The 14,238-nt window shown below is 41.6% G+C and overlaps 1 protein-coding gene across 1 annotated transcript in view; it reads right to left on the reverse strand.

Moving 5' to 3' along the window:
- The window catches only part of ABCC4 (ATP binding cassette subfamily C member 4 (PEL blood group)), a 160,846-nt gene that overhangs the window by 113,720 nt on the left and 32,888 nt on the right, over positions 1-14,238 (reverse strand). Inside the window, exons 3-7 of the mRNA XM_072135431.1 lie at positions 11,889-12,009; positions 9,479-9,700; positions 6,037-6,126; positions 5,203-5,366; positions 4,642-4,767 (exon numbers count right to left, since the gene is read on the reverse strand). Coding sequence (XP_071991532.1) covers positions 4,642-4,767; positions 5,203-5,366; positions 6,037-6,126; positions 9,479-9,700; positions 11,889-12,009 — 723 coding nt within the window. The remainder of the gene's footprint in view (positions 1-4,641; positions 4,768-5,202; positions 5,367-6,036; positions 6,127-9,478; positions 9,701-11,888; positions 12,010-14,238) is intronic.

The raw sequence follows: 14,238 nt of genomic DNA on the forward strand, positions 1-14,238 counted from the left end.
GGGGGTGATTTGAAATTTTAGGTTTTTTTATAATAATTTTTTTTTTAACTTTTTTTATTTTCATTTATACTATTTTTCAGATTCCCTAGGGTACTTTAACCCTAGGTTGTCTGATCGATCCTACCATATACTGCCATACTACAGTATGGCAGTATATGGGGATTATCCTCATTCATTACAATGTGCTATCAGCACATTGTAATGAAGGGGTTAAAACGAAATAGCCTCGGGTCTTCGGAAGACCCGAGGCTACCATGGAGACGGATCGCCGGCCCCGATGACGTCACGGGGAGCGGCGATCCCAGGTAAGATGGCGGCGCCCATGCGCCGCTATCTTTTTGAGGCTGCCGGCAGCTTTGCTGGCAGGCATCAATGTGAAAACACCCGCGATCGGTGTTACCGGTAAGACTTTGCTGCAATATGCAGCAAAGACTTACCGGGTATGGAGAGGGCTCAGCCCGTGAGCCCTCTCCAAACAGCGCGACCCGACCATAGCTTCCTTCTAATGGCTCCACCATTATACAAGCTATTACACCTCTTGTGTCACCCCCTTCATCCTCATAGATTGTAATCTCTTGCGAGTAGTGCCCTCCCTTCTATTGTTCCATATGACTCTGTAATGTGTTATTTTATTGGTATAGGCGTTTTAAATTGCTGCAGAATATGATGGCGCTAAATAAAGATTATTATTATTATAATTCTAATGAGTGTGAGGGGCTCTGGGGGGTTTCCAGAGACCCTCAGTGCTGTAGCTTCACAGGCTGTTACGATGAACAGAGCAGGTCTCCTCTCCCCCTGCACTTCCTGCTGCTGCCAGATTAAACAGACAGAAGCAGGAGGGAGAAAGCAGGGGGAGGGAAGACATGTTCTGCTCATAGCAACAAGTGAACAAATATCACAGAGCAGCTCTTGAACCCCCCCCCCCCAAGGCTCATTAGCATAAGTTTATTTTAGAAGGAAGGATGCTATGGATAACGAATATAATTAGATTTTCACTGTCACTGTGCCTGGATCTACAAGTCTGGACAAACCTTCTCGTTCAAAGAGTTTTCTGTATTTTCATGACTACGGTATAAAAAATGTAAATCCACACTGAAGGGAATCAAAACTGCATCACATACTTAACAAAAATTGTGAAACAACTGAAAATATGTCTTACATTCTAGGTTCTACAAAGTAGCCACCTTTTCCTATGTTTACTGCTTTGCACAATCTTGGCATTCTCTTGATAAGCTTCATAAAACCAGGAAATGTTTTTTACATCACAGATGCCCTGTCAGGTTTAATAAGTGGGATTTCTTGCCTGATAAATGGGGTCGGGACTATCAGTTGTGTTGTGTCCTACTGAATAGACTGTAAGAATTTGTATTATGGCTAGAAAAGAGCAGCTAAGTAAAGAAAAACTTGTGGCCATTACTTTGGCAAGTCAGTCAGTCTGAAAAATTGGGAAAACTTTAAAAGTGTCCACAAGTGCAGTCCCCCATCAAGTGCTACAAAGAAAAAGGCTCACACAAGGACCACCCCAGGAGAGGAAACCAAGAGTCACCTCTGCTGCAGAGGATAAGTTCATCCGAATCACCAGCCTCAGAAATTGCAGGTTATTAGCAGCTCAGATTAGAGACCAGGTCAATGCCACACGGGTGCTAGCAACAGACACATCTCTACAACAACTGGTAAAAGGAGACTGCAGCAGCCTTCACAGTAAAATAGCTGCTAGGAAACCACTGCTAAGGACAGGCAACAAGCAGAGGAGACTTGTTTGGGCTAAAGAACACAAGGAATAGACATTAGACCATAGACATTGGAAATCTGTGCTTTGGTCTGATGAGTCCGAATTTGAGAACTTTGGTTCCAACCACCGTGCCTTTGTGCGGCGCAGACAAGGTGAATGAATGGACTCTACATGCCTGGTTCCCACCATGAAGTATGGAGGAGAAGGTGTGTTGGGGTGGCGAGGCTTTGCTGGTGACACTGTTGGGTATTTATTCCAATGTGAAGGTATACTGAACCAGCATCTTGCAGCGGCTCCTATTCCATCCAGTTTGCATTTAGTTGGACCATCATTTATTTTTTAACAGGACAATGAGCCCAAACTCCCCTCCAGGCTATGTAAGAGCTATTTGAACAAGAGGCAGAGTGATGGGGTGCTATACCAGATGACCTGGCCCCCACATTCACCAGACCTGAACCCAATCAAGGTGTTTTGGGGTGAGCTGGACTGTAAAGTAAAGGCAAAGGGGCAAGCAAGTGCTAAGCATCTCTGGGAACTCCTTTAAGATTGTTGGAAGACCATTTAAGGTGACTACCTCTTGAAACTCATCAAGAGAATGCCAAGAGTGTGCAAAGCAGTAATCAAAGTAAAAAGTGGTTACTTTGAAGAACCTAGAACAGTGATGGCGAACCTTTTAGAGACGGAGTGCCCAAACTACAACAAAGACCCGCTTATTTATCGCAAAGTGCCAACACAGAAATTTAATTTGTGATTTATACTCCCTGCTCTGTCACAGTTTTCATTCATACCAGCACTCTGAGGACACCAATAAAGCAGAAAATAGTCCCAGGTACAGCTGTCACTGTAAAATAGCTCTGTGCACAGCAAGTCCTGGGCTGTCTGGGACTGCAGGAAGATACCTGGAGTCATCTCTGGTGATGGCCTGAGTTCCCACAGAAAGGGCTCTGAGTGCCACCTCTTGCACCAGTGCCATAGGTTAGCCATCACTGACCTAGAATATAAGACATATTTTCAGTTGTTTCACACTTTTTTTAAGTATATAATTCATAGTTAATTCATAGTTTTGATGCCTTCAGTGTGAATCTACAATTTTTCTTAGTCATGAAAATACAGAAGACTCTTTGAATGAGAAGTTGTGTCCAAACTTTTGGTCTGCCCTGTATGTGTAAGTGTCCCAGTTTTTTACCCAAATTTAAAGGGGGGTTAGCGGTCATGATGCGTGGGCGAATTATTTGGGAGAGGTATATATGCTTGAGGGTGTACAGTGGCGGGATCAACGTTGAAGTCATTCTATCAGTTAGAGGAAGAATTTGATGTTCCCAGACAAATGTTTTTCCAGTACCTACAACTGAGACACAGCCTACAGACAGAGAAATAGTGATCTCTTCATTAGGGGTGATGACAGGGGTGGTCTAGGCGAGAACCATGAGAAGTCGAATATCCTTATTGTATTGGGAAGTGTTGGATAAGGTGCTGGGGGATCAGATGGGTGTGCTTGATGAGTCTTTGTGTAAGTTCTCTTTGAATGTGGTTATTTTTGCTTCATAGAGCCTAGCGCACCCTAGTCAAGTTGTGGAAAATGAGGATTTGTAGTGATGACAGAAGTCCAAGATGCTCGTTAGATTGAGCAAATATTATGCATATGTTCTGGACATGTTCGGTGCCCAGAGATTTGTGGGACAGGGTTGGCGGATTGATTGATAGAGTGTTCAGGGTGGATAGTGGTGACTGATCCGAAGGTTTGTGTGTTGGACTGTGTGGGGACTCTGGATGCTCCCAGGGCAGAACAATTCGCGACAGTAAAGATCTTATACCAGGTCCGAAAAACTATTGTAAAACACTGGCTAGATGCTGACTTTCTTAGCATTATGGAAGTTAAGAGGATGGTGAATGCTACTCTCCGAATGGAACAGGGGGTATATTTGAAACAGAATGCAGTGGGAAAGTTTGAGAAGCAATGGCATAAGTGGATGGAGTGGGGATGGAAGAATTGCTTAGAAGGTGGATGCAAGTGTGACCCCAGAGATTGGCAGGGATGAGTTAAGGGATGGAGAGGGGTGAGATACAGTGGCTATGCTGAGGTACAATACAAGAGGTTGACAGCACTGAGCTAGCGGGGACCGCTGGGAGAGGGGAGGTTTCTGGGGGGAGGGGTTGTTCAAACAATGTTCTGATGTTATTCTGTAATATCCATATTCATGCAATTGCCCAAAAATTTTAAAATGTACAAGTTATTACTATATGTATTCACTTGAATGAATCTGATTTTTTTTTAAATGTGTCCCTGGTTTATCCATGCTTGATTTTCATGGTAGATTTCCTTTAACACAGTGATTACTCTTTTCCTGTAAAAGTGTGTACACTGAAGGCTGTCAATCATATTTGTAAAAATGTTAACTTTAGTAAAGGAAATCTGTGACTTGTGGTGTGGCTTCTAAAATAGAATCAGTTCTCCGTTTTGCTTTTAATAGCTTAGTTTTTGAGAAAATAGACTTTCAAAATTATGCTAACGACTCTTAGGGGCTCCTGAATATGTCGCTCGGATATGTGGCTGGGGAGGTTGGAGGTGGGCACAAACGCCAAATCGAGGCAAGAATAATCAGCAGATGACGGAGCCAGAAGGGGCTTCTGTGACGTATCCACAAGCCCCTGAGGGTCGCTTGCATAATTTTTAAAGTCTTTTTCTTCCAAAACTAAGCTATAAGAAGCAAAAAAACAAAACAAAAAAATAACCAGATCCTATTTCAGGAGGCACACACTAGCATGTAAGTTTGCTTCATTTAGAAGCATTGCATCCATGTGCAAGGAAAATTATGTACTAGTATAGTATTGTCATATACTTGAGTATTATTCTTTATACAAATTAAAACACTATATTACTAAATAAACTGGAGGATAGTGAAACCTACTTCCTTATGTCATTGACCAGCTCTGTAAATGACTCCTCCCATGCATACATCTTAATTATTCTCATTCCAGATATCACTTCATTCATGGTTCGTATTCTAATGTCAGTGAAGGCTGCGGTCTTACCCCTAAGAAAAAGGTATACACAAAAAAAAATGTATAAAATTACCACACATACACACATGAATAAATCTAAAAGCAATTGCCATCTTGTTTCCTTAACCTGGAATAATTACTGGGTGTTAGAAATAAGACTCGCAATTATTCCAGTCAATACCGGATTTACGGCTTAGGAACCTGTTGGTACATATTACTCATCATTATGTCTTACAATGCACTGCAGGGTATGTTCATATAATGTTTTTATATGCATCCAAATCTAAGTGAAAGGCATGTAACAACTCCACGCCATGCAATGAAATGCTTTTCTGCAACCCTATTTTTTTTTTTTTTTTTGATTAGAAACTTTTCATCCTTCAGCTTACTAAAATCCACCACTACTTATTACTCAAGGGGATCTTTTCTCACTACTCTTGTATAGTTTAGCCGGAATGAATGTTCACCTCAAAGATGTGAAGAATTTTCCAAGAATGGTTTGCAAGGGCATGAGTATAATAAGTACTGCCATCCCTGCCAGACACGATGGGCCAATCTCTATCCAAAGTAATACAGTTACTGCAATCGCCTGCAACGGTCCTGCCCACAGAAAGTGCAAAAAGATAGTTACCTGTAAAAAAAAGATGCACATAATTACTCTTCACAACCAAAGGCATACGAGAAGGATGGCATCACACAGGCAGGTACTTGGCAGTGTTTGCGCCAGAGAAAACAGTAGGAAAGAAAAAGTTAAATACTTTATTCTCCTTTTATCCGCTTGTGGCATAATAACACCACAAACAATGTGGTTATTGTAGGATCCCAGCTCATTGCAGTTATGTGGCAGACAAACTTGCAAAACTTAATTCTGTGATAGGCCCAAAGTTCTTAAAATCAAATAAAACAGAGAACACATTTCCAAATAGATGCAAAGAACGTGTTATGATATTGTGAAGATTTTTTATATAAACTGAAGAAACTGTAGACCAATGAACAAGTTAGATTTTCCAAGTTTATGTCCACTAAAAAGAAGCTCCTCCTGGAGGTTATCTCTTTACTAGCCTCCTGTAGGTATTTTTTTTAGTTTTATAGAATATTTAATTATTGTCATTTTCATGAGTCTTATTGTTTTACACAATCATAACATGGATGGGAACATGTGACAAAGACACTCTTTTTAGGGATCCTCACCGTAGCTCATCATTTCATCATGGTTATGGAGACTTCTAGTATTTTTTACCAAATCAAAGAAAAATATATTTAAAATACATGTATCTTTATGATCCGTATCCAAAAAATACCTGATCAAACTTGTTGACATCATTTGACAAGAGATTTACAATCTGACCAGTCGTTGTTTTTCCCATGGCTGAATTACTAAGACGGAGAGCCTAAAACAGAAGGGATGCAACAGTCTCCTTAGTGTTGAATTTCATTGTCAGTCATCACTATTAACATTGTTATTGAGATGCTATCCAGAGTTTAGACAAATTTCTAAACTATAAAATATAAATTTTGTTGCTAGACATCTAGTATCACGAACATGATACTAGTTTTGCTAAGTTTTGCTTACGGATTAAAGAATAGGAAAGAAACAGAGGGCAGAAAATTCATAAAACTATTGTATTTTTTGTTTTAGTTTTTAGCTAGCATTGTATCAGTGCTTCAGTCATACAAGCAAGGTGTACAAGTCCAGATACAACCATTTCACTTCAGGAAAAAATGTAATAATTTACACAGTACTATGGCAGAAACATTCATTTCACCGCACTGAAAATTAAGCAAAAAGACACTTATTTCCCTGTAATAATGCCAGTCATCACTTTTAATCTTATGTTTCTGTTATTTTAAGTTGTCAGCTCTCAATTCCATGATGCCTCAACACATCATCACATGGGAACCTAGAGACAGTAGCATTTGTACTTACTGAGCAGTACATTCTTCTATGTATATTTAGCCCAACAAATACAACTCCCTACAAATGTTATCCTCTTTTCATACTGTAAGTATCCCTCACTGATATTTCCTATCTTGCAAAACTGCACTTCTTCACCACTGACATGTGGGGTCTCTCTTAAAGGGAATCTGTCACCACGTTTTCTATAATACAGCTAGTGACAAGTTCCCATAGAGCCCTATCAACCCCTTAGCGACTCGACCTAAAAAGGCTCTAGCGACCATTTTATCAAATTTTTGTAGGCGGTGGTTTAAGGCCCATAACTTTTTTTTTGCGTGTTACCTTAAAATATTTTGCAGTGTTTTTTTCGGGAGCTACTTAAAACATAATAAAAGTTTCAAGATTTAAAGATTTTCATTTTTAGTTTTATTTGGGGTTAAAATTGGAAAAAAGGCTTTTTTTGTAATTTATAGTGCTTTTTTTTAATTTTCACATTAATTGAATTCCCTATTTTGTTTTGGTCATTTTTATATACAATGGGGCACATTTACTTGCCCGGTCCTGTCGCGATCCCCGATCCGGATGGTCCAATGTAGGTGAAGTCCGACGCGATTCACCAACATTGTGCGCCCAAGATCCTGCATCTGTCGGTTCCCCAGCTGAGGTCCGCTGGAGTTCACCTTCTTCACGGTGCTTGTAAGTGCGTGTCTTGCGACACAATTTACAATGATAAATCCTGCGCTTTGTCCAAATCTGTCGGATCGTCCGACGTGTCACGTGAAACCCGGCACCAATGCGCCGAAATCCCCTGTTAAATGTGCCGCTAATCGGAAATCGTTGGGAAACTCGACGAAAATGCGCTCCGCAGACCCTTAGTAAATGAGCCCCAATATGTATAGTCTTGGGCAAACAGAGCTACTATGGCATAATTTTTGTAGTGTAGCGAGAATTTTTTTTTTTTTTATATGGGGAAATGCAAATGTATTTATTCTTTTTTATTTATGGGTGTATATTTTTACTTTATATTTCCCCTATGAGGTCCCAAAAGACCCCTGGGGGGCATTTTCACAGTTTTTTATTTTATTTTATAAATTTCTTTATAGATTCCCCAGTTACAGGGAGAATAACCTAGTGACTCTGATTAGACCCAGCTGCTCTGATTAACCTCTTTAGATCCGGCGGTCACGTGACTCCCGAGTCTATAGAGCCAGCAGATCCACTCCTTTGTGCATAGCTCTACTTCAGCGTGAATCTGTGAGTAGCGGAGAAGGGAGAAGCGGTTAAAAACCGCCCCACGTCTAAAGTCAGCGGGCGGTCTGAATGAAGTTAACTAACTAATCTCATGTATGTATCTGATCACAAAAAAATCACAGCAGCCTAATTGGACATCCTCTATGGAGGCATTCTGTGATTTCATGTGATCAGATACATACATGGGGTAGATGATAAAGATGTAACAGGACCTTAGATGACCAATGTGTCCAATGATATAACAGAGCTCTATCAGAGTTTCATACAGCAGAATATCTTAGCACTTAGACCCATCAATCAGGAAACAGGGCAATGCAAGTAAAGTTTAATATGCGTGACTCACGTATTGTATGACTCGCATCAGGTGAGTTGCATATAAGTTTACAAACATTGCAGCCGTGGAAAGGATCCATTTAGGGATGAGGGAAATTCTTTCTAATTATAGTTTTTAACAACGATTTTGGGTGGGTTAATTTTAATGGCAAGTGCTCTTCAAAGGAAATCTACCATCATTATTATAAACCAGGGGCAATTACTCATAGATCTAGGCAGTGTGACTATAGTTCTCTTCTTATATTTGTTATCCATGGCCTCCATCCTACTAAAGTCAGCTTTTAAAATTATGAGCCTGAGGGGCTACCTTGGCCCCTCTGTGATGCGGCTTTACAGGCTGTTACACTTTCTCACCATCCCCCTGCAGGAATTGCTGCAAAGATGTTGAGGGAGCAGTGAGACAGTGTAACAGTCTGTAAAACCACATTGCAGAGGGGCTAGGATAGCCTTTCTGGCTCAATTAGCATAATTTGAAACATTGATTTTAGAAGAAAAAAAACAAATTTAAGAATATTACCAGTGTCACGGTGCCTGTATCTATGAGTAAGTGTCCCTAGTTTATCATGCATTATTTTGATGGTAGAATTTTACACATTTTTTATGCATTATGATGCCCAGTAGCAACTCAGAACATCAGTATGATTTTAGGTGCAGTCCAGTAAATCCTGCACATCTTTTTTGCATCTTTTTTTTCTGGAACAAACATGCTTATAAGCAACCAGCTTTAGATGGACTTCTTTTTCTAGATCTTTTCTATCAAGACACAAACCCTGAGGTTTTATTGTAACTCCTATATTCAAGTGAATATTAACCAGCAGGATATAAATTATCTGAATGCCTTAGTGAACCTCACAAAGTAAACGCTCTAATGCACCAAGTGTCCTCACAATAAATTCATTAGCAGCCTAATCAGGGAAATATTCTTGATAAATTTTGGGAACACCCAATCCTGCTCCTCCTTTCACCTTTGATTTTTCTTTGTTATTTTTATAGGAGTAGGCAGGCCTCCTGTCTATTACTGGATGTTCTCATTTTTTCTATTATTGCCATTGGGGTATTTTTGGCTGTGCATTTAATTCCTTAGACAAAAACATTTGCATACTTTGTTATATATAGAATGAATAAAGTAAAATTAACATAGTAATAATTAAACTATTTTAGTTATGTTTTACTATTAACAACGATGACCTTACTAATCATATGAATTAACAACTAGTAATAATTCAGTGCTAAATCCAACTGATGCTAAAATAAATGCTCACCTTTTTATAAATCATGTGGCACATTGCCACACGAAGCTTCATGCCAGCTCGAAGAACATGATAAAAATAAATATGGTGAAGGACTGCCAAAAGTAAGGTACAAACAGACAAGGCAGCAGCGTTTATGTAGGCATTAGCCAGGGCGGCTTCACTAGGATCAGCCATCTCAAAGTAGCTTATAACATTTCCAAGAAAAATAGGTTGGATCACTTTGACACTTTCCTAAAAAGAAAAGGGACATCCAAGACAAAAGTTAATTCCAAATAAGAGTTACAGTAAACTACAATTCTAACAAGTACAATGCAATACAATAAAACTTTATCCATGGGGAAATTGATTTGTACAGGCAGTTTGAGCATAAGATAACATACCATATTGTGAATTGGGTGGAGGCGGACAGATTTTTGGACTAGTTCAACGCTTTTTTTTTCCTAAGCCAAACATCTGATTATATAGTACAATTGACTTAGGAATAAAAGAATTGTGAAACCTCAGGGTAGGTGGCCATGTATTTTTTAAATGGAATTTCTGCATTTTCAGGTAAACCAGCATTGTGTGCTCTAGAGCCACAAACAAGGGCTCAGTGGTGCATTGTCTGCAGCTCGTGTGTTGCCCATGTGTGGGTCTACTTACATACCGTATTTTTCGGCCTATAAGGCGCACCGGACTATAAGGCGCACCTCTAATAAATGCCTGCTAAGACATCTAGGTTCATATATAAGGCACACTGGAGTATAAGGGGCAGGATCAAATGCAGTACCTAAAAATGACCAGCAGGTGACAGACCTGTGCACAGTTCAAGCCAGCTACACTTCCCGGGAAACTTGTCTTCAGTGTGTCAGAGAGCTCCGATCTCAGAGGTATGGGCTGCTGGGGGTTAATGCAGGGTGATGCAGCAGGGGTTAAGCGGTTTCCCTCTGCCCCTTCTCCTTCCCTCCTCAGCCAGGGTGTTATTTCTGTGGGGTTCCCTGTGGCTCCTTCTCTTTCCCCTGTTACAGGGCTGTCAGGTATGGGGGATTGTTTACTGATGATGATGATTGCCTCGTGGTCGGCACTATGGCAGCTCCGATCTCTCCATGCTAGGGGAGGGCAGGATGGGCACAATGTTAGTTGTGGGGCCAGGGCACTTCAGGAGCTAGGGACCCTGTATACTGTGTGGGAAGGTGCAGGAAATTTCTGGGGATGGAGCTATTAAACACTGGTAAATGTAGAGTACAACTTGTCTGTAGTACATTTCTGTATAGGCGCACTGGCCTATAAGGAGCACCTTTGATTTCTGAGAAAATTAAAGGATTTTTGGTGCGCCTTATAGGCCGAAAAATACGGTACCAATGACTGTAGAAAAGGACTGCACAAGCTGCAACCTCTGGCAGGAATAAGGCCTGCACTATAATTTGTGGCTCGGGCTGTCGGCTCATACAAGGAGCTGTGTTAACCTCCGCCATGTGCAGGAGCCCATTAAATTAAATAAGTTGGGACACGTGCTAGACGTTAAAAAAACAGCTAGTTCACATCCAAAAACTATTTTCCTTTACCAATAGTAATTCCTCAAAAAAAATTAAATTACAGGATTCAGTGCAAAAAAAAAAAAAAAAAAAAAACTTGCAGGAAGTCATAAAGGAAGAAGTCCGGAAACTAAAAATGTACAGCGTCTGCAGGATTACTGGCTTATCTGTCCCTGCTTATTACTCATATGGAGAAAATTAAGCAGTCATCAGGAATTATCAAAATATTCCTGTCGCCTACTGTATATGAACAGTGAAGTTTGAAAACTTCCTTTTTATTTAATTAAATGTGCCTGGGCCCTTTTCCCCAACCCCTACTTTCTCGCTCTCTCTCCCACCATCTGCTAGATATATTGTGGAAGCAGTGAGTAGCTTCCATGTACTGCGCAGTTATTAAGGGAACCCGTCAGCAGAAATTGACCTAATAAACGACTACCAGTATGTCATCAAGCAGCTGAACACCTTCTAGATCATTTCCTTTTTATGGCCCAGCTTGGTGGCATCATCCGGCAAATCAACTTTATAATGACAAGCTTTCCTTCAGAATGCCCTCTTCACTGGAATTGATTGTCCTACATCCAGGGGAGAATAGCTTGACTTCAATACTGAGCTCTCCACCTCCATGACTTTATACAAGCAATTTACAGCTCACTTCAAAGTTGATTTTCTGAATGATACCACCACACTGGGCCATGAAAGAAACATGATCTGGAAGGTGTTAATCTGCTAAACAACATACTGGTAATGGTTGATTAGGTCAATTTCTGATGACAGGTTCCTTTAAGGGTTGTTCTACCACTAAATGAGTGGTATATTTCCTTTTAAGAATGCTTTCAATCCAGCCCTCCTTGAAGTTTACACTTCAAACTTATGCAGTAATAGATGAAAGATCTCAGTACATCTACCTCAATAAAGGTAAAGAATCCTAGGACAGAGTAGGCTTTCCAATGGCAGCGTATGATAGCCTTTGTCAGACGTGGGATACGACCCTTTTTTTGAGCTTCTTGTAATTCTCTTTCCCAGTACCTGGAAGAATTAAATATGCATCATAATATAAATAAATCAGCAAAAACAGAAGTGCTGTGTGGTTCTTACTACTACAGGAATACTACAGGAATATTATTTCAATGTGAATAATACAAACATTGCTAACAATGTAAAAATAAAATTGAAGGAGCACCACACCTACTAAATTGTTAGAAGCAGCACTCCTGCTAAGTATTAGTGTTTATTTGCCCAGGCTTGCAGCCTAAATTTGTGAGGATTGAACCCCCTATTACAGTGTTGCTCCATAACCTTTTTTTAGTTCTGGATCAGCATTACTACCAATGTTTTCAGGATGCTAGAAGGTTTAAATTTTCATATTTTAACAAGAATTTCTTATAGTGACTTTTTGAATCATTATTTCAGATCAGAAGTGATTTAGCGAAACCTATATACACTGCTCAAAAAAATTGCAGGAAATGTGAATGAATTAAATATTCTCATTGACTACCGTATATACTGGGAAAACCTATTGGCTCAAATATAAGCCGAGGATGGGAAATGCATTGGTCACAGACTCCCAGCATATAGCCAGCCAGCCCCCTGTAGTATACAGCCAGCCAGCCCCTTCTAGTATACAGCCAGCCAGCCCCTTCTAGTATACAGCCAGCCAGCCCCTTCTAGTATACAGCCAGCCAGCCCCTTCTAGTATACAGCCAGCCAGCCCCTTCTAGTATACAGCCAGCCAGCCCCTTCTAGTATACAGCCAGCCAGCCCCTTCTAGTATACAGCCAGCCAGCCCCCTCTAGTATACAGCCAGCCAGCCCCCTCTAGTATACAGCCAGCCAGCCCCCTCTAGTATACAGCCAGCCAGCCCCCTCTAGTATACAGCCAGCCAGCCCCCTCTAGTATACAGCCAGCCAGCCCCCTCTAGTATACAGCCAGCCAGCCCCCTCTAGTATACAGCCAGCCAGCCCCCTCTAGTATACAGCCAGCCAGCCCCTTGTAGTATATAGCCTGCCAGCCCCTTGTAGTATATAGCCTGCCAGCCCCTTGTAGTATATAGCCTGCCAGCCCCTTGTAGATTGCAGCCTGCTAGCCCCTGTAGTATACAGCCTGTCAGTCCCTGTAGTATACAGCCTGTCAGCCCCTGTAGTATACAGCCTGTCAGCCCCTGTAGTATACAGCCTGTCAGCCCCTGTAGTATACAGCCTGTCAGCCCCTGTAGTATACAGCCCGTCAGCCCCTGTAGCCTGTATGATCTCCCTACAACACCTCTGCATGCTCCTGATGAGGTTGCGGGTGGTCTCCTGCAGGATCTCCTCCCAAACCTGGACTAAAGCATCCGCTGACTCCTGTCAGTCTGTGTTGACATTTGGGGGGGGGGGGGGGGGCGTAAGAGCAGCAGGACCACTATCTCAGCATGTGTGCAAGGAGGAAAGGGAGGAGTACTGCCAGAGCCCTGCAAAATGACCTTTAGCAAACCGACTCCATGAGGATGCATGAAGGCCCGCCATCCACAGATTGGGGTTGTGCTCAAATCCCTTGCAGGACGCTTGGTTTTTTTCCAAAAATCATCAGGATTGGCAAATTCACCACTGGCACCCTGTGCTCTTTCAAGATTAAAGCAGGTTCACAGTGAGCACATGTGACAGACGTGACAGAGTCTGTAGACGTTGTGAAGAGCGATTTGCCAACTTCTACATCCTTCAGCATCCTTAGCAGTGGGTCAGTAATGGTGTGGGGTGGCATTTCTTCGGAGGGCAGCACAACCCTCCATGTGCTTGCCAGAGGTAGCCTGACCACCATTAGGTACTGAGAGGAGATCCTCAGACCCCTTGTGAGACCATATGCTGGTGCGGTTGGCCCTGGGTTCCTCCTAATGCAGGACAATGCTAGACCTCATGTGGCTGGATTGTGTCAGCAATTCTTGCAAGATGAAAGCATTGAAGCTATGGACTGGCCTGCTCTTTCCCCAGATCTGAATCCGATTGAGCACATCTAGAACAACATGTCTCGCTCCATCCACCATGGTCACGTTGCACCACAGACTATCCAGGAATTGGCGGATGCTTCAGTCCAGGTCTGGGAGGATATCCCTAAGGAAGTCATCAGGAGCATGCTGAAGCTTTGTAGGGAGGTCATACAGGCACCTGGAGGCCATGAACAATACTGAGCCTCATTTTGTCTTGTTTTACGGACATTACATCAAATTTGGATAAGCCTGTAGTGTGTTTTTCCACTTTTATTTTGTGGGTGACTCCAAATACA

Source organism: Engystomops pustulosus, chromosome 2 (genome assembly GCF_040894005.1).
Source record: "Engystomops pustulosus chromosome 2, aEngPut4.maternal, whole genome shotgun sequence".
NCBI classification, from domain to species: Eukaryota; Metazoa; Chordata; class Amphibia; order Anura; family Leptodactylidae; genus Engystomops; species Engystomops pustulosus.